Below are 21454 nucleotides of genomic sequence, written 5' to 3' on the forward strand. Positions count from 1 at the left end.
GCCTTGGGAAAGAAAAGATGAGATAAAGTGCCAATTCCAGTGATTTCTTTGCAGGCATCCTTAGGATCTGTAAAGGCCCACATCGTTAAGCCTTGGAGCACAGAGCTCCCATAGGGACGAGACCATGCCATTTTCATTCTCTTTGACAGCACTCAGCCCAGGCCCGGAAGCGGTGAGTTACTCTGACAGTGCTCTTCTGTGATAACAACAGTGGTAGCGTTTACCCGAGTTGTCACTAGAATCACAAAATAAACTCACTGCTGGAAGGGAATTTGGCTCGTTTTCTCATTTACAAGTTACCTGGCACTTCAACGGGCTATGTGACTTGTTCTGAGAGGCCCAGCTAGGAAGTGGCAGGCCTAGGAGCATTTACCATCCTTCCACCCTCCTATTTTACATGCATCCATCCAGCAGACCTCGACTGAAGGCCTATTGTGTTCTACGGCCCCGTGACCAGGTGTCAGGGTGGAGGCAAATATGAGAAACACACATTCCCTGACCACATGGAGCTAGAACTCCAGGAGAGGGGCTAGAGCGTTACCGACATGGTGCCGAGAAACTAAACGTAAGACAGAGGAAGAAACGGGCCGAGCGCCACTCAACCAGCGCTTGGCAGACAGCAGGACAAGGACTCAGCTCTTCTGCCGTCTAGGTCAGCATTCCTTCATGGCCCCATGTTCCCCGCAGGCCGGTCTGCAGAGATCAAGTCCCTCCCCGGGGTCAGATTACTGAGGAAACGTTCTTGGGCTTTGTGATGGTTAATGTTTTCATGTCAGCTAGGCTATAGGGCTCAGATGTTTGCGCAACACCAGTCTAGATGCTGCTGTAAAGGCGTTCTGTTAGACGTGACAAACATTTACATCAGCTGACCTTGAGTAAAGCAGGTTACCCTCCACGAAGTGGGTGGGCCTCATCCCATCAGTTGCAGACCTTACGAGAAAAGCGGGAGGTCCCAGAGGAAGAAGAAATTCCGCCTCCAGAAGGCCTGTGGGCTCCAGCTGTGGCATCACCTCCTCCCTAGTCTCCAGCCTGCTGCCCTGCAGACTTTAGCCTTGTCAGCCCCCGCAATCCGGGAGCCGAGCCCTTAAAATAAATCTATCTATCTATACCCACATCTATCTATATATACAGACACATATCCTGTGGGTTCTGTTCCTCTGGAGAACCCTAATACAGGTTCTTTCTGCTATTCTTCCTTTAAGGAAAGTGAAGGCAGAGAGGAAACACTCGTGCAGGCAGTCGGGGTAGAAGCAGCAGGAGCCTGGAGCACAGAGGTGGCAGCTCCAGCCAGCATCACGTGGGTGACGCCGACCCTGACTCCCAGGGCCATAGGGGTTGTCCAGGGAGCCTCAGGAGACGCGGTTAACACTCCAGAAGCGAAAACAAAGATGAAGCCTTAAACGCAGGTACATTATTTTAAATCCTGAATTCCTCAATCTGGCATCACACTTCGCATTTCAATCCAACTATCAGTGAAAGTTGTCAGATCCCAAACCCGAACCCCAACACTGGCAGCCTTTTCTCACTCTTGGAAATACTGTAAGTCTTTACGAATATTTGAATTCTGCTCTTTGTTTTGAGCCAGGTCCTTCGGAGTTTCTGGAGTATTTTCTTCTCGTCTGCTCCTCACTGTGCTTTTGCTCTAAGACACTTTTATTCCCAAAGAGTATTAAAAAAAAAAAAGATAATAAAGGTCCAGGGAATCAGGGAGCTTGTCTGCTGTGCTCCCCCCAAATCTTCCAGCATCAGGCACAGTCCTGGTCCCTAGTACATGCCAAACTGATATTTGTTAAATGAAGGGAGGGATAAGCAGCTATTGAAATGCTCTTCCAGGTCCAGCCCTGTAGTTCTACTGATGTGCATTCTCTCCTTGACTCTTGCAGCGCTGCTGTGAGAGGGACTGCTCTGAGGGATGCCAGCTTCTTCCCCTGCAGTGAATAAGCTCACAGAGTGAGGCGACAGTACTAGACAACACAGAAATTGCAAGAGAAACAGTTCTCCTTATTGTTTCAGGGGTGCTCTCGTCGCGCGTGATTTTAGAGCTTTTCCTTCTGTTGGAAAAGCAGGCTGGCGCCTTCTTTGGCGCTCTTCACTCAGAGCCGCAAAGCCAACATTTCAGTTCCACAAGACTTAGCACCCTCCACTTCTCTGGCTAACTGGGCTGAGAGCAGATCAGATCTACAGAAAATCCCAAGGCTTCTTCCAATCACCTCTATGTTCTCCTAGATACACGCTGAATTACAAAGCAAAGGGCCAGTTCAAAGCAAAATTGCACAGAACTTGGTCCAGCCCTATGGATTTTGTTTTCTCCCTTGGAAAGGCCGGGAGGGCTCTCCCGGGAGCATCCCAGGTCAGAAACTTTCCCCTGCTGTGCCTTCTGCCATCTGCCGGTGCCTTTGGCTTCTTCCCGGGGCCAGTTTGTCGGAGAATATGCTGACATGCAGAAGGAGGTTAATCTTGCACTGGTAACATATGTTGCCAGGACTTTTCTAAGGAAAAGTCTGCAACTACAACCCAAAGACTAAAGCAAACAACAATGGGGACAGTTCGGGCCCTGGGCCACTGCGGTTTGGGGGCAGCTGCACTTTGAGTGCCTTCAGTGCCAAGTCATGGGAGGACCGCCGTCTCCACACTCCCACCCTCCTGGCCTATGATCTAAGTGCTGACTAGTTGCTACTTAGCAAACTGCACCAGAAAAAAAAAAGAGGGAGGAGGAAGTAAAGAAGAGGAAGAGAAAAATGAAGAAGGTCAGGAAGGCAGGAATGACGACAGACAGAGAGGAGGAAAAGGGAACAGTAAACCCCCAAAGGACCAAGTTCCCAGAGAGTCGCGGTGTGTTTTGTGGTTGCAGATAAAGAGCTGAGTCAGACGTCAACACAAACGTAAAACTGAAATACACAGAGACAATTCTCTATGTGGCCTCACATCTATGATTTGACTTTCAGCTACAAGAAAAAACTGCAGGGCACTTGAGTGAGTCAAAAACAAACTGAGAAGGAGATAGCCTTGTGCTTAAAGTCTGGAGTAAATTAAGTTAATGCAAAACATAAACGCTGGACTGCAGTTGGAAAGCGCAATTGAGAAGGGTTTTAGACTTCTTTTTAAGAAGACTTTTTAAATTTTTAAAGCAATATAGAGCAAAGCCACACAAACATTTTTTGGCTAGAATATACCGGACCATCTGATGTAGCATTTGGGGCCACACTGGTTTGATTCTAAAATTCCATGGGCCAAGCAATCAACTTCATCTAAGAAAGATCACAAAATACTGGGTCAGACCTTGATGCTAGACCAGATTCAGATTTCAGCATGTCTGGGCTTCAGCCACTGGCTTCAACGCTGCCCCCGAGGAAAAAATTTAAAAGATCACAAAAGCTGTTAGAAAAAGCAAGCACTAGAGAAGGGAGACCATTGCTGACAGAATGTAGGAGCATCCCAAACTCTTCCAGAGCCTAATGGTTCAAATCTGGAAGAACAAACTTTAGGGCACACCTCTACACCCCGCCAGGGATGAGGCTGCCCTGAATCTTCTCCTCCTGCTTTTGTCCGACAGACCTCGTTTTCACTACTCTTAAACTTGCCCACTTCCCACATAAGTCCCTCTAGACTTGGCCCCTAGTGGACCCTGAAATGGAAGGCCTCCATCCCGTCTCCCTCCTGCTAGTTCTTCTTCATTTGGTCAATGAGAGATTCAGTGCCTCCAGCTTAAAATAGAAATGTAAGCACCCCCAACTCGTGTTCCAAAACTTCATTATTTGGGATGTCTTTCAACAGAAACAATATATGTACAAGGACAAGGTGACCACACCAGACCATAGCACCAGCTCAGCACTGAATCTGCCTCTAGTACGATTCATACAACTCCAACATAAGCATCACCTGTACTGAGGTTTCCACAGGAAATGCACTGGGCATTCCAAATTCTAATACTGAACTTCTCTGGTTGAAGTCAAGGCAGAGAAACAAAAGATACCCCTTCCTTTCCTTACCCTTCCACCCGCCAGGTGACCTAAATCTCTGGGCAGGGACTGCCGAGAGCTTCTGTGGCCCGAGAGGCAAAGGCTGAGAAGTGGGGCAGAGGATAGAGGTCCAGGACACGTCAGGGGATCAGGAGGAAAAAGAAGGGCTTGGGATATGGCACACAGACATCTATGCAAACAGGGAGATCAACCAGGATTAAGGCTACAGGCTCTTAAAATGATGTAGAGGAAAGTATGAGGCAGAGAAAGGAGGGTTAAAGGAATAGCAGCTACCGTACAGGTGAGTGCTTCCCGGGCTCTAAGAATTTTACACATCAGTACACACGTAACCCACACAACATGTCACAGGGCGGGCACTATTACCAGGAAACTGAGGAACAGAGGGGGTAAGAACTTGCCCAAGTTGATAGCTAGTGCGAACCCTGTTCTTTGCCACTTTGTCTCCTGCTTCGGGGAGGGACCTTCCTGCTCCTGCCCCACTCTCCCAGCTCCTCAGTGTGGCCGCCCTCATGGGTGACATGCCTCCGTACCGATGCTACCCTCCTCCTGTGCTCAGAGGCTGGAAGCTAGAAACAGCACTTCCCAGATTCTCCTGGAGCTGGGCTCTGGATGCCAATCGGGTTTTGCAAATAACTACTTGAATAAGATTAGAAAGGCTGGGGCTTCCCTGGTGGCGCAATTGTTGGAAATCCGCCTGCCAATGCAGGGGACACCAATTCGATCCCTGGTCTGGGAAGATCCCACATGCCGCAGAGCAACTAAGCCCGTGTGCTGCAACTACTGAGCCTGTGCTCTACAGCCCGTGAGCCACAACTACTGAGCCTGCGTGCCACAGCTACTGAAGCCCGCAACCCTAGAGCCCGTGCTCCGCAATGAGAGGCCACCACAATGAGAAGCCCATGCACTGCAATGAAGAGTGGCCCCCGCTCGCCACAACTAGAGAAAGCCTGCATGCAGCAGCGAAGACCCAACACAGCCAAAAATAAATAAAAAAAAAAGATTAGAAAGGCTGAACATTTCTGCTGCTGTGCCCTGGCTGGCTTCCTGGGGGCCTTGGATGGCCATGGAGGCAAAAGGACCGCAGTCCCCCTGTCCCTGAGCTGCATGGCAGGAGTCTGGGCTTGACACCAGGAGCCTCCTTGGAAGCCCAGCCTGGAGCCTAACTGAGTCGGTCAGCACCTAATAACCCACAGCAAGTCCCTGCTGGGTTTAGTTCCGGCCCTGAGCCCTGACTGATCACCTTCCCTTCTCCTCTCCCCTCATTTTCCCTACGACGTTAGCCACCGAGGAGAACAATGGCAGGCAATGGGAAAGAGGCGGAGGAGAAGAACGGGGTCAAATTCATTCATTCATTTGCTGGTCACCCAACATTTACCGCACACCCATCATGCTCTAGGGACTGGGCCAGATTCCTTCCCTTCCCCTCCAGCACCTTCAGTGACTCTTACTAGGATGGGGGACTAAGAGGCAAACCAAGCCTGTGGCTTTGTGTGTGCCATTCCCTCTCCCGGAACACCCTGCCCCCCGCCCTTGTCTACTTGGCAGTTTCCTCAACACTATGCAGGTACCACTTTCTGTCCAGAGCCTGGATTTGTACCCAGGTGCTGACTCCAGAGCCCATGGGCTTGACCACCTGGGAGGAGGAAGAGTAAGGCTGAAAAGACAAAGGAGGGGAGGTGACATGGCCTGGCCCTGAGGACAGTCACATGTAACATACATATGTAGACCAGGGGCTCATTTATTAAACAATAGGCCACACAGCTCTGCCAAAAAGAGCCTCTGCGTTTCCTCAGGGGGAAACTTACCTCGGGGGACTGATGATCACTACGTACGTGGGGCCCACTTACCTTGGCAAATAGGGAAGGAGTAGAAACCCCAGCGGCAGGCATCGCACCGAGGGCCCCCCACCCCGGGGCGGCACAGACACCGCCCGTGGGCATCACATATTTCGGGGAGAACTCCGGCCAGGTTACAGTCACAGCCTGCGAAGGGGAAGAGATTTTCAGAGGGGTCTCCATCCTCCATCCCTTCACCCACAGATTCTGAGTAATCTATGGTTTATATACCTTCCTAACCCAGAAGACTGCATCTTAAGGGGAGTAAAACATCTCTCCTGGAAAGATCAGAGATACCATTCAGAAACACCCAGGACAGGCACTGGTTTGCAAAGTACCTACAATCTTCTAGCATCTACCCCCGGGGGAACAATTTTTTTTCCCCAAACTGAGCCTTGTTTAGTAAAACTTCAACTTCATAGATTCCCATCGAATGACAGTCTTGAATTAAACATATTCCTACCTCCATTTTTCAGAAGAAAAGAGATGAACATACATGTAGCCTTAAAAAGTGCCAGATGTGGCTTTGGGGGACCTCACTCGGCTTGTCTCAATCCTCCAGGCAGAGCCCTTCCCAGCAGGCAGGCTGCTTCCAGTCCTAATCCAGCACCTCTGCTCTGGCCGGCAGGTAACACCCCTCCCCTGGTTCCCTCTCAACCTTCAGGTCTCGGTCAGGAAGGCCTTCCCCACCCAGTCTGTACCAGCAGCTCTCCCTTCCCTCTCCCACTCTCTATTTAGCTGTGTTTGTCTTTCACACTTTAATTACTGAAGTCACTTGTTGGCCTCATGACTGACTTTGACCAGTGGAATGAGAGGAAAGTGCTGCTGTGGGATTTCAGAGCCCAGGTCACAACAGGCTTTGTGGTTTCCATTCTCACCCTCTGGGAACCCTGAGACCACCAGGGAGGTACCCTGTCTGACCTCATCGAGGATAAAAGGCCACATGGAGAGAGACACCGAGCCCCAGCAGACCCTTCAGCAAGTCTGGCAGAAAGACTGCCCAGCCAAGCCACAGGATTGTGAGAAATAACCCTTACTGTTATAAGCCACTAAATTTTGGGGTGATTTATTACATAGCAATAGAAGAAGGAAACACCTATCAAACTGAAAACTTACGGAGAGCTCACCTCAGGACTCCCACTGCCATGTACAGTATGTCTCAATCAATAAATATTTCTCAAGAAGACAGGGCTCTTGCTTGACTTTATTATGGATGGATTAAATAATGAAGTCAAGCAAAAGCCCTGCAAGATAGGTAAGCATTTTATGGTTGAGGAAAAAGATGCTCAGAAAGGTTTTTTTTTTAATAGATCTTTATTGGAGTATAATTGCTTCACAATACTGTGTTAGTTTCTGTTGTACAACAAAGTGAATCAGCCATGTGCATATATATATATCCCCATATCCCCTCCCTCATGAGCCTCCCTCCCACCCTCCCTATCCCACCCCTCTAGGTCGTCGCAAAGCACCAAGATGATCTCCCTGTGCTATGCAGCTGCTTCCCACTAGCTATTTTACATTTGGTAGTGTATATATGTCTATGCTACTGTCACTTCGCCCCAGCTTCCCGCTCTCCCCACCCTGTGTCCTCAAGTCCATTCTCTATGGCTACATCTTTATTCCTGCCCTGCCACTAGGTTCATCAGTACAATTTTTTTTTTTTTTAGATTCCATATATGTGTGTTAGCATACGGTATTTGTTTTCCTCTTTCTGACTTACTTCACTCTGTATGACAGACTCTAGGTCCATCCACCTCACTACAAATAACTCAATTTCGTTTATTTTTATGGCTGAGTAATATTCCATTGTATATATGTGCCACATCTTCTTTCTCCATTCATGTGTCGATGGACATTTAGGTTGCTAGATAGGTTAATTATCTTGCCCAAGGTCACACAGCCAGAGGAGCTAAGTAGGGCTTTGAACCCAGGTCTGTCTGATTCTAAAGCCCATGCCCTTTCTATGATGCCAAGAATACAAGCTGATAACTGATTTTAAAAGCTGTGTTCAAGGTATGTTCCAGATTAGTGTATGTATTCAAACCATTCTCATATTTAAAACATCTACATTTCTATCAAGAACATTAGCATCGGTGGGAAGCAGCTGCGTAGCACAGGGAGATCAGCTCGGTGCTTTGTGACCACCTAGAGGGGATACGGAGGGTGGGAGGAAGACTCAAGAGGGACGGGATATGGGGATATATGTATACATATAGATGACTCACTTTGTTGTACAGCAGAAACTAACACAACATTGTAAAGCAATTATACTTAATAAAGATTAAAAAAAACCAAGAACACTAGCATCTAAACCTGCAACATGGTCCCTTGAGGAAGATCCTGAAAGACTCAAAGATTTGACTGGGTTCCCCCTACTTCTCAAGGAAGGGAAGTCTCATGCATTTCAGAAAGGTTTTCTACAAGGGTTAAAATAATAGATAATCTGAAAAGTTAGCTAAATCCCACTCCTTCCCTTTGCCCTTTTTCAGGTAAAAGGTTAGTAACAAAGTTGTGGAATTATTTTTTTACAATAATTAAGAAAGAAAAGATCAAGGTAAATCAGAGCAACTTTACAGTCTTTGCATAATCTCTAACTTGTTTATACTTCAACAGTCACCTAACTTGACAAAATGGGCATTGGATGTGTCCAAGGGCATATTCATCACAAGAGAAGCCTTGGAACCCAGGCTGGCACGAGCACCGCCCTGACTGTCCATCACAGCAGCTGTCCATCACAACAGCTGTCCGTCACAGCAGCTGTCCATCACAGCTGCCATCCATCACAGCTGCCATCCATCACAGCTGCCATACAAGGTCCCAATGCCAGGGGCCCACAGGCTGAGAACACCGCAGGGAAATGCAAAGATTTACTGTAAATTACAGTCTTGGCATTAAACCAGGCATTGGAATTCAGTAAGCAACTTGAACTTTACAATGGCATTGAGGTCCAAGGAATCCTGATTTACACCCACTTGTAAACAGAAAGAAAGCATCTAGTGCCTATGCATTTCTAAATTTGTTTCTGAAATTCACTTTTTAACTTAGGCATGGTTTCCATAGTGCAGTGGTTACCATGTCCACCTGACACGTAACTTATGTGGCAAATACTCCTACACGGTGCAGGAGCCAGAAACCTCTGAGGTCCCTCACTTCTCCCCCACCCTCACCTCCCACACCTCCTCACCAGGCCGTAGTGCTTATATCTCAGGAAAGCGCCCGCAATCCTCCTCTCCTTCCAGACTTCCAGAGCCTTCCTCCAGGACCTCATCCTCGTTTGCCTGGATTATTTCAAGAGCCTCCTGACAAGGCTGTCTGCTTCCTGTCTTCTTCCAACCCACTCTCCAAACTGGTGTCAGGAGTGATCTTTCTAGAACGCCAATCTTTGCATATCAATTTCCAGATTAACCCCTCAACGGTGACCCAAGGCCTTCAGGATGCAATCCAAAGTCCTCGACATGTGTGACACAGCAGACCCTTCAAAATCTTCAGGCTGCCAGAGCCCATGCGGCACCTCTATGCAAACTAGAAAAAGGTGTCTCTTCCTCAAGATGCTTTCCTGTCACTTGCTGTAAAATCGTCACCATATATATACAGATCTGCCACATCCTCAATGCCTCCTCCTCCTGGTCCCAGGAAGCCCTTCTAGAACCTCTGCCTTTTCCCTTCCTCCTTTCCTTCCCTCCTCTTTCCACTGTTCCTTCCATCTTTCCTTCTCTCCTTTCCACCTGCCTTCCTGCCTACCCTCCCTCCCTTCTGTAAGGAGCTGTAAAGATGCCCCTTGTGTTTGCTCCTATGGCTCCGTGTTCTTGCCCTGTCATAGCATCAACTCCTGCTGTTATAACTGCTTGTCTGTGTGTCTCCCACAGGCCTGGGGGCTTCCAGGGAGCAGGGACCATGAGCAGGCAGCTGCCTTGGCCATGCCTAGTATAGAGGAGGCACTTAATAGGAGTTTAATGAATGAAGAATATGCTAAGTAGTCAAGATGACAATTCTCTTGGGTAAACACCATTCCTTGAATTTTATTTTATTGGCACAGAGCTGCCAAACCGAGATATCAGAATTCACCTGTTCATCTCTAAGCTGTATCTGGCTTGTCTCCACGCCAACAATGAATGTCCCACCCTGCCAGGCAGGTGAAATGCCCAGCCTGGGGAGAGACAGCAGGAAGGCATGCCCTAGTGGTGGTCGCCCCATCTCTCAGAGTTCTCATCATTAGCACGTGCCCCGGCCCCGATCACACTGATGCAATACTTCGGCAATGGCAAGTAGCTCCTTACAAAGTGATGGGGGAATCAAAACCTTTTCATGGTATTTGTTGAGAAACCTCTGGGCAGCCATGTCTTCAGGCCAAATGGGCTGCTTTACAAAATCATCCCAAGACTGTATCAATCTCCTAAGGTAAGCACCTGGAGTCTTCCTGCAGCTGTTGATTTTGCTTGTCACCACTCTTTGTTTGAACTTGGAGGAATAAAACTGTGCCCATGCCCAGAGGCCAGTGTCCCTCTAGAGTGAATGTTTTGTGTATCCTGTCATTTTCAAAAAGAGCCCTTGAAGATGTGTCTACTAAACATTGACTTCCTAACAATAAATGTTAAGTGGTTATAAGTGATCACTTGGACCCAGAAATTCCAAATAATATCCAGTCATGAAATATAACGAAAAATCTAAAAACATTCTGATCTGCAAAATTGTTCTGTCCTTTTGCTTCACGTCACCTTTGGTTCAAGTGTCTGGAATTGAGCCTATGGATTTTCTAAACCAGTAGTTCTCAGTTGGGGCTGCACAATGGAATTTCCGGGTAAAACGTCATTGCCTGGCTGTAGAATCCCAAACTCAGAGACGCTGATATAATCCCAGGATCTATAAACTATGGCCTGAGGGCCAGATCCATCCCTGTTTTAGTAAACAAAGTTTTATTGGAACACAACCAAGCTCATTCATTTATCATACATACTGTCTATGATTCTTTTCATGTTACAACAGCAGATTTGAGTACTTGCAACTTTGCCTACAAAGATGAAAATATTTACTATCTTTATCTTTACAGGAAAGTCTGCCAACCACTAAATAGGAATTTCTACTAACTAGAGCAGTTGTTCTTAACAAGAGACATACGATAGAATCATCTGGAAAACCTCTACAAAATACCAGCTTGAACTTCACCCCTGGAAATCTAGATTTAAGATCTGGGGGTGATATATGCCATCTACAAGAGACCCACTTCAGACCTAGGGACACGTACAGACTGAAAGTGAGAGTATGGAAAAAGATATTCCATGCAAATGGAAATCAAAAGAAAGCTGGAGTAGCAATTCTCATATCAGACAAAATAAACTTTAAAATAAAGACTATTACAAGAGGCAAAGAAGGACACTACATAATGATCAAGGGATCAATCCAAGAAGAAGATATAACAATTGTAAATATTTATGTACCCAACATAGGAGCACCTCAATACATAAGGCAAATGTTAACAGCCATAAAAGGGGAAATCGACTTTAATACCCCACTTTCACAAATGGACAGATCATCCAAAATGAAAATAAATAAGGAAACACAAGCTTCAAATGACACATTAGACAAGATGGATTTAATTGATATTTATAGGACATTCCATCTGAAACCAACAGAATAGGGCTTCCCTGGTGGCGAAGTGGTTAAGAATCTGCCTGCCAATGCAGGGGACATGGGTTTGAGCCCTGACCCAGGAAGATCCCACATGCTGCAGAGCAACTAAGCCCATGTGCCACAACTACTGAGTCTGCACTCTAGAGCCCGCGAGCCACAACTACTGAGCCCACGTGCCACAACTACTGAAGCCTGTGTGCTCTAGGGCCCGTGTGCCGCAACTACTGAGGCCGCATGCTGCAACTACTGAAGCCCATGCGCCTAGAGCCCATGCTCCGCAACAAGAGAAGCCACCGCAATGAGAAGCCCACGCACTGCAATGAAGAGTAGCCCCCGCTCGCTGCAACTAGAGAAAGCCCGCGTGCAGCAACAAAGACCCAACGCAGCCAAAAATAAATAAATAAAATAAATTTATAAACAAAACAACAGAATACACTTTCTTCTCAAGTGCTCATGGAACATTCTCCAGAATAGATCATATCTTGGGTCACAAATCAAGCCTTGGTAAATTAAAGAAAATGGAAATCGCATCAAATATCTTTTCCGACCACAACGCTATGAGACTAGATATCAATTACAGGAAAAAACTGTAAAAAATACAAACACATGGAGGCTAAACAATAAGCTACTAAATAACCAAGAGATCACTGAAGAAATCAAAGAGGAAATCAAAAAATACCTAGGAACAAATGACAATGAAAACACGGTGACCCAAAACCTATGGGATGCAGCAAAAGCAGTTCTAACAGGGAAGGTTATAGCAATACAATCCTACCTCAAGAAACAAGAAAAATCTCAAATAAACAACGTAACCTTACACATAAAGCAATTAGAGAAAGAAGAACAAAAAAACCCTATAGTTAGCAGAAAGAAAGAAATCATAAAGATCAGATCAGAAATAAATGAAAAAGAAATGAAGGAAACAATAGCAAAGATCAAAATAACTAAAAGCTGGTTCTTTGAGAAGGTAAACAAAATTGATAAACCATTAGCCAGACTCATCAAGAAAAAAAGGGAGAAGACTCAGATCAATAGAATTAGAAATGAAAATGGAGAAGTAACAACTGACACTGCAGAAACACAAAGGATCATGAGAGAGTACTACAAGCAACTATATGCCAATGAAATGGACAACCTGGAAGGAATGGACAAATTCTTAGAAAAGTACAACCTTCCGAGACTGAACCAGGAAAAAATAGGAAATATAAACAGACCAATCACAAGCACTGAAATTGAAACTGTGATTAAAAATCTTCCAACAAACAAAAGCCCAGGACCAGATGGCTTCACAGGTGAATTCTATCAAACATTTAGAGAAGAGCTAACCCCTATCCTTCTCAAACTCTTCCAAAGTATAGCAGAGGGAGGAACACTCCCAAACTCATTCTACGAGGCCACCATCACCCTGATACCAAAACCAGACAAAGGTGTCACACAGAAAGAAAACTACAGGCCAATATCACTGATGAACATAGATGCAAAAATCCTCAACAGAATACTAGCAAACAGAATCTAACAGTACATTAAAAGGATCATACACCATGATCAAGTGGGGTTTATTTCGGGAATGCAAGGATTCTTCAATATACACAAATCAATCAATGTGATACACCATATTAACAAATTGAAGGAGAAAAACCATATGATCGTCTCAATAGATGCAGAGAAAGCTTTCGACAAAATTCAACACCCATTTATGATAAAAACCCTGCAGAAAGTAGGCATAGAGGGAACCTTCCTCAACATAATAAAGGCCATATATGACAAACCCACAGCCAACATCATCCTCAATGGTGAAAAACTGAAACCATTTCCACTAAGATCAGGAACAAGACAAGGTTGCCCACTCTCACCACTATTATTCAACATAGTTTTGGAAGTTTTAGCCACAGCAATCAGAGAAGAAAAAGAAATAAAAGGAATCCAAATTGGAAAAGAAGAAGTAAGACTGTCACTGTTTGCAGATGACATGATACTATACATAGAGAATCCTAAAGATGCTACCAGAAAACTACTAGAGCTAATCAATGAATTTGGTATAGTAGCAGGATACAAAATTAATGCACAGAAATCTCTGGCATTCCTATACACTAATGATGAAAAATCTGAAAGTGAAATTAAGAAAACACTCCCATTTACCATTGCAACAAAAAGAATAAAATATCTAGGAATAAACCTACCTAAGGAGACAGAAGACCTGTATGCAGAAAATTATAAGACACTGATGAAAGAAATTAAAGATGATACAAATAGATGGAGAGATATACCATGTTCTTGGATTGGAAGGATCAATATTGTGAAAATGACTCTACTACCCAAAGCAATCTACAGATTCAATGCAATCCCTATCAAACTACCACTGGCATTTTTCACAGAACTAGAAGAAAAAATTTCACAATTTGTATGGAAACACAAAAGACCCCGAATAGCCAAAGCAATCTTGAGAACGAAAAATGGAGCTGGAGGAATCAGGCTCCCTGACTTCAGACTATACTACAAATCTACAGTAATCAAGACAGTATGGTACTGGCACAAAAACAGAAACATAGATCAATGGAACAGGATAGAAAGCCCAGAGATAAACCCACGCACATATGGTCACCTTATCTTTGATAAAGGAGGCAAGCATATACAGTGGAGAAAAGACAGCCTCTTCAATAAGTGGTGCTGGGAAAACTGGACAGGTACATGTAAAAGTGTGAAATTAGAACACTCCCTAACACCATACACAAAAATAAACTCAAAATGAATTAAAGACCTAAATGTGAGGCCAGACACTATCAAACTCTTAGAGGAAAACATAGGCAGAACACTCTATGACATAAATCACAGCAAGATCCTTTTTGACCCAGCTCCTAGAGAAATGGAAATAAAAACACAAATAAACAAATGGGACCTAAAGAAATTTGAAAGCTTTTGCACAGCAAAGGAAACCATAAACAAGACCAAAAGACAACCCTCAGAATGGGAGAAAATATTTGCAAATGAAGCAACTGACAAAGGATTAATCTCCAAAATTTACAAGCAGTTCATGCAGCACAATAACAAAAAAACAAACAACCCAATCCAAAAATGGGCAGAAGACCTAAATAGACATTTCTCCAAAGAAGATATACAGATTGCCAACAGACACATGAAAGAATGCTCAACATCATTAATCATTAGAGAAATGCAAATCAAAACTACAATGAGGTATCATCTCACACCGGTCAGAATGGCCATCATCAAAAAATCTAGAAACAATAAATGCTGGAGAGGGTGTGGAGAAAAGGGAACACTCTTGCACTGTTGGTGGGAATGTAAATTGATACAGCCACTATGGAGAACAGTATGGAGGTTCCTTAAAAAACTAAAAATAGAATTACCATACAACCCAGCAATCCCACTACTGGGCATATACCCTGAGAAAACCATAATTCAAAAAGAGTCATGTACCAAAATGTTCATTGCAGCTCTGTTTACAATAGCCAGGACATGGAAGCAACCTAAGTGTCCATCAACAGATGAATGGATAAAGAAGATGTGGCACATATACACAATGGAATATTACTCAGCCATAAAAAGAAACGAAATTGAGTTATTTGTAGTGAGGTGGATGGACCTATAGTCTGTCATACAGAGTGAAGTAAGTCAGAAAGAGAAAAACAAATACCGTATGCTAACACATATATATGGAATCTAAGAAAAAAAAAAAAAGGTCATGAAGAACCTAGTGGCAAGACGGGAATAAAGACACAGACCTACTAGAGAATGGACTTGAGAATATGGGGAGGAGGAAGGGTAAGCTGTGACAAAGTGAGAGAGTGGCATGGACATATATACTCTACCAAATGTAAAGTCGATAGCTAGTGGGAAGCAGCCGCATAGCACAGGGAGATCAGCTCGGTGGTTTGTGACCACCTAGAGGGGTGGGATAGGGAGGGTGGGAGGGAGGGAGACGCAAGAGGGAAGAGATATGGGAACATATGTATATGTATAACTGATTCACATTGTCATAAACACAAACTAACACACCATTGTAAAGCAATTATACTCCAATAAAGATGTTAAAAAAAATTTTACATTAAAAAAAAAAAAAAGAGACATGTACCACAATGTTCACTGCAGCACTGTTTACAATAGCCAGGACATGGGAGCAACCTAAGTGTCCATCAACAGATGAATGGAGAAAGAAGATGTGGCACATATATACAATGGAATATTACTCAGCCATAAAAAGAAATGAAATGGAGGTATTTGTAATGAGGTGGATGGAGTTAGAGTCTGTCATACAGAGTGAAGTAAGTCAGAAAGAGAAAAACAAATACAGTATGCTAACACATATATACGGAATCTAAGGAAAAAAAAAAAAAAAAAGGCCATGAAGAACCTAGTGGCAAAACGGGAATAAAGACACAGACCTACTAGAGAATGGACTTGAGGATGTGGGGAGGGGGTGGGGTGAGATGTGACAGGGTAAGAGAGTGTCATGGACATATATACACTACCAAATGTAAAATAGATAGCTAGTGGGAAGCAGCCGCATAGCACAGGGAGATCAGCTCGGTGCTTTGTGACCACCTAGAGGGGTGGGATGGGGAGGGTGGGAGGGAGGGAGATGCAAGAGGGAAGAGAAATGGGAACATATTGTATATGTATAACTGATTCACTTTGTTATAAAGCAGAAGCTAACACACCATTGTAAGGCAATTATACTTCAATAAAGATGTTTAAAAAAAAAAGAAAAGAAAAAAAGAACACTGGAACTTCAAAGGAACAAATACATAAGAAATTTATAAACAAACTTTAGGAAATTATATGTATATATGGAAAACTTTAAATAAAATATTTGATTGGGGAAAAAAAAAGATCTGGGGGTCAAACACAGGAATTTATACTTTGTAAAAGCATGGGGTTCTAAAACATAGCCCTGTTTAAGAACCACTATATCAGAAGACACGAAAGCATTAATGAGCCTTAATGAAATAAAATTCTCTGGGGTGAGAGGGACTTGGTATCATCCAGTGCTGTGTGTCTCCTGGCAGTTGAGATGTCTGTGCTTCTAATGTTCACTGCCAGAAGTTAGGCCCTAAATTGGGTGTTTTTAAAATGCATTAGTGGAAACCAAATTGAAGTGGGTATCTGTGCCTTCAAATGCCCAAATAAATCTAACTGCACTAATTGAAACTTCTTTTCTCGAGGCTGTGTTCTGAGGCTTCCCTAATATTTTGTAATAGACGTCTGAACTTCCCTTCAAGTTCAGTTAAATTTCCTTCCCTGAAGTCACCACCAATCTAGTTGGGGAGAAAAAAGAATGGGATAACAAAGGGATTACTGGAAACAGACCAGAAATGGAAGATCTAAAACATGTTTGTGGAAGGAAACCAGAGATGTGTGTCATAATCCATGCTCAAAAGCTGAGTCCCATTCTACTCAAATGACAAACATTTAAGCAAGCACTTGCTGATACCCGCTGTGGGCAGGATACCACGGCAGGTGCTGTGGGGATTAGAAAGCGAGTCAGGCACAGCCACTGTCCCCAAGTGACCAAGTGTCTGATGAAAGCTAAAGACAATACCCCAGCGCCGTGGTCTGCTCAGAGGAGCTGGGTGTGGGCAGGGCACAAGCAGGAAACAGCACAGGAAGGTAAAGTGGGTCACGTGAGAGCTGACCTCAGGTGAGCCCTTGTGCTGCCCCAAATCCCGTGACACTCTCCAAGCCCATTCACTCCCTCGCATTCCAGGATGCCTCTTTCATACCTTCTCTCTCCTCAACTCCAAGGCCTTCTCCCCAGCCTCACTTTCTGCCCCCATCTTGATTCTTATTTTGCAAAGAAAAAGAGAAAGACCAGAAGACAGCATCCACATGCTTCCGCCACGGGTCTGCAGGCCCTTGCCCAGCCCGTCCCCGCGCTCCGCCTTCTCCTTTCTGACAGCCTTTCCCGCTCAACAAATGGCACCCCCTCCCCTTCGCTCCTTGTGTGCTCCATCCAGAAGCCGGGGAGCCACCCCCGGTCCTCTTGCTCTCACAGTGCACCTCTGCCCAGCAACCCCCAGGCAAGTCCTGCGGGTTGCATCCTCAGATTATATCCACGGTCTGTGCACTGCTTGTCACCTCCACTGACACCTCCGGGGTCCCAGCCACCACCATCTCTTCCTCACGGATCATCATCGTGATGGCTTCCCTGCTTCTTCTCTCCTCCTCCTACAGTTGGTCCTCAACACAGTTGCCACACCCCAACGCAACGTCGTTTTCCGGTGCAGAACTCTCCTGGCTCATCAGAGTAGAGGCTACGTCCGCGCAGTGGCTGACGAGGGCCTGCAATCTGGTCCCCGGGTTGCCCCCCTCACCCCCTTCCCTTCGCTCACTCTGCTTTCACACCCCTGGTCTCTCTCTGTTCAGGGAACACCCCCGGCATGTCCTGCCCCAGGGACTTTGCACTCGCTCTTTCCTGCATCTAGATGCTTCTTCCCAGACACCTGCAGAGCTCAGCCCTCAGCCCCCTGATGACCCTGCTTAATCATCTCTTCAGCGAGGCCTTCCCTGACAACCTACTTACATGTGCAAACCTCACATTCCTACCCTCTCTCTCGGCCTTATTTATTCCACAGCACTGATGGCCAACACGCCCGGAGCTAATATACTGTTGTAGAACCTGAATTCCTTGACCAAGGATGGCCCTCCAGAGACCAGGTTCTTGTCTGGCCACCAGTGCCCCTTCCCTGCCCACTCACACTCCGGACGCACCGGGAAGAGGGGTCCATGTGCTCCCAGTGAGATGAGCACGTGACCATCAGGCCTTTCCCCATCCTGGGGGACGAGACCAGGTGGTTGACCCAAGCCTGATCCAGATGGTCGTGGGCTGTGTGCATGCAATGTGCCACGCCCTTCTGAGCGTGTGTGTCCCTGTGAGCACCACTGCGGGTTCACATAGCGAACTGCTCACAGCTCCAGAATCGAATCCAAAGGCCTGGAATACTCTCATATGGGTTAATTTACACCTACAATGTGAATGATTCCCATTTAAAAGTAACACCTTGTGCAGGAGACAACCCTGCATATCATAATCTATCACATTAGTGATTTTACTTGTTTGTATATTAAATATGTTATTGTAGGAGTCACCCCCACCCCCGAATGAAATATAAGCTCCAGGAGAGTTGGGAAATTCATTTCACTAAGTCCCCAGCAGCCAGAACAGTGCTATGCACATAGCAGGTGGTCATAAAATACGTGCAGAATCAGGGATTAGGTAGGTGTAGCACCTCTCCACCCCAAAGGCTGCTTCCTGCATACCCCTGCCACTCTCTTCCCTGGGTGTTTTTCTGGCTGCAGGAGCTCCTCTGCCCCCCTGCAGGCCGGGCCCAGAAAGTTAATGCCCCAGAGGTAGCCCTCCATGCACATCAGGTGACTGAAGTTATCCGTTCCGTTGGGATAACGCTGAGCAAGTTCTCTGCTGCCTCCCAGAGTTGCTCAGGGGGCTGCAGCTCCAGGAGCTACAGCAGGACCATGCCCGCTAACGCATCTTCATAAGGGTTCCCTTCAATCTCGGACTCACTCCCTTACTGATGTTTCCTGGTGTCACCTCCCAAATTAACTACTTGCACTCAATTCCTTTCTCAGAGTCTCTTTATGGAGAACCAAATAACACAGGAGGCAACCGACTGCTACTGAAGGTTTCTGAGCAATCTAGCAACATACAATCTAAAAACTCTTCTTAGTCTCCTTCATCAGGTGGTGCCATTGCAAAGGACAGACTGGAGTAGAGAATGATGGGAGGTGAGAAGCCCAAATATGACACACCTGCAAGGCACCACCATGGTCCCATGAGGATGACTTGAACTTGGACATAGCCATGTGCACAGAAAGTAGAAAAGGAATATGGAGCATAACATCTTCACTGAAGTTAAACCAAAAGAGAAGTTACTTGCCTTTTATATCTCCAGCTACTGGATCTTCTGAACTTGGAGTAGAAATAGGGAAAATGGGAATTCCTAGAAAAATAGTTTATCAAAAAATACAGAGAAGGATGATTAAGGAGACAGTAAAGTAAAACAATAAATTGCACTAACTAGGAAGACGCCCTCTCTGACTTAGTGAAAGCAGCATGTGGAAACTAACTGAAAGAAAGGAAATGTTGCTACACTTAAAATGCATCTAGTAACAGAACCAGGATGGTCAGACATTCTGATTTGTATATTAATGAACAGAAATGGATATTTCGTGCTCACAATAGCTAAGTCCCAGTCTAGCAGGGCTGAGCTGGACTTCTTCAGTATCTTTATTGTTTTTTAATGTAACATCGAGACTAGCTTTTTAAAAATGTTTTCTTTCAAGTCTTCTTCCCTAAAACTTTGCTTATGAAAATGCAATTTCTCCTTAGCCTCTATCCAATAATTATAGATTCTAAATGGATTGAGCCCTGACTCAGTGTCACTATGTTTGGGCTTAAAAACTGGTTCCTTTAACTTTAAGATGATCATGTAATTCATCCTCCAAACTGGGACACTTGACAGTGGAAGTGGGTGCTCGTTTAACAATGACCCTGGGACAGCAGGTGGGAGCCAGGACACGTGCACGTCCTGTACACAGAGCCCCACAACTCAACATGCTTTTCCGGGGATGGCAGAGTTGTGAGGTGGGAATGGGCAAGAACTAACGCAGCAATGGGGTATCGTCTTCCTGAGACCGTGTTTCTCCGTCCTGACCCCAAAGTCCAGTTTTTACACTAATTGCAGAACAAATAGGATCATGGCTCTTGGAACAGTCTGCACAGGTGACTTCACACGCTCTCCTGCTCCATGTTCTACGCTGTTTCTAACAGACACATATATTTCTCTCCAAGATGCTGAGATGTTCTCTTAGGTCACGGCAGTGGGATAAGGTGAGGGCTCTACTGTACAGTGGGAAAGAAGACACATCCCCCCGGCCACTGGAACTACAACACACACTACGTGTGCGCATGCGAACATCTGGAAGCCCATGACATTTACTCTAGGTTTATGAAGAAAAACCTCACACATGGATTACTATTATGTTGAAATTGCCACTATCTGACCCTTTGACCTTCTGAGATGGTAATGTCTATGGTACAGCCTAACACTTTGGAGATAAATAACACTATAAAACATACTTATAAAAATGTAATGTTCCCAACTTTGGGGAACATTTTCACACAAATAGAACCTTCCTGGCCCTATTTCTGTCCCTGCCCCATGCCTGCCGTGCACTCAGGGGTCGATGCACAAAGCCCAGGTCAGCGCCGAGAAGCCAGGCCTCTCCTTCTGCAGCTGGGACTTACTGGAGCAAAGCGGGAAATGGTGGTAGCCGGCCGCACACTCCTCACAGTGGTCTCCGCGGAAGTTGGGCCTGCAGGTGCAGCGGCCCAAGCCCTGCTGACAGTCCTCCGCGTGGTCGGGGTGACAGCTGCAGGCTAAGAGAAATCCCAGATTCAAGGAGTCCCTCCTTCACTGCACCTCTTAAGGCAAATATGTCCTAATCCTTCTCAGGCAATGTTTACTACTTCATCACTGGTTTCCAGGGATTCTTGAAAGGGTACAGCCTGTTTTCCACTTCACACCTGGTTGATGGTTTGCATTGACTGAACCCCATGGACCCTCAGAGACAAGCTTTAATGAGCAGTCACACTGAGAAGTTCTCCAGGATGTGGTTTATTACACTGAGCACCGCCCAGTTCACCGTGTAGGGGGCAACCCTGCACAAGCCACCACCGGAGGGGCGGGGTGGGCACAGCCTCTCCCGGCTATGAGCGTGCTTTGGCTCCTGGCAGGGCTGTTGGGCACAGCCTCTCCCGGCTATGAGCCAACTATGAATGTCCACAGAGTGGTCGGCATTACACAGCTGTGATGTGGACACAAGTGTGGGATGCCTAGACATTGATATATAATCTGTGCACAGCACAGCAAGATCGTGCCCATAACCCAAATGTTAGAATCAAGTGATACAGCTTACTGAAGGCAGTTTTTGCAACCGGCCTGACTATTGGGTTTGCATTCCAGAGGGACACACTTG

The 21454-nt window shown here is 45.6% G+C and overlaps 1 protein-coding gene across 7 annotated transcripts in view; it reads right to left on the reverse strand.

The window, feature by feature from the left end:
• Window positions 1-21454, reverse strand: part of LAMA3 (laminin subunit alpha 3) — a 241691-nt gene that overhangs the window by 140445 nt on the left and 79792 nt on the right. For all 7 annotated transcript variants that reach the window (XR_014234427.1, XR_014234428.1, XM_082355461.1 and 4 more), the window contains exons 10-12: window positions 20724-20855; window positions 19354-19416; window positions 5828-5962 (exon numbers count right to left, since the gene is read on the reverse strand). Coding sequence is in view for 5 of the 7 variants with exons in the window: in XM_082355461.1 (XP_082211587.1) it covers window positions 5828-5962; window positions 19354-19416; window positions 20724-20855 (330 nt within the window). In the remaining 2 variants the exon portion in view is untranslated. The remainder of the gene's footprint in view (window positions 1-5827; window positions 5963-19353; window positions 19417-20723; window positions 20856-21454) is intronic.

Source organism: Balaenoptera borealis, assembly GCF_965194805.1.
Source record: "Balaenoptera borealis genome assembly, chromosome: 14".
Classification (NCBI taxonomy): Eukaryota; Metazoa; Chordata; class Mammalia; order Artiodactyla; family Balaenopteridae; genus Balaenoptera; species Balaenoptera borealis.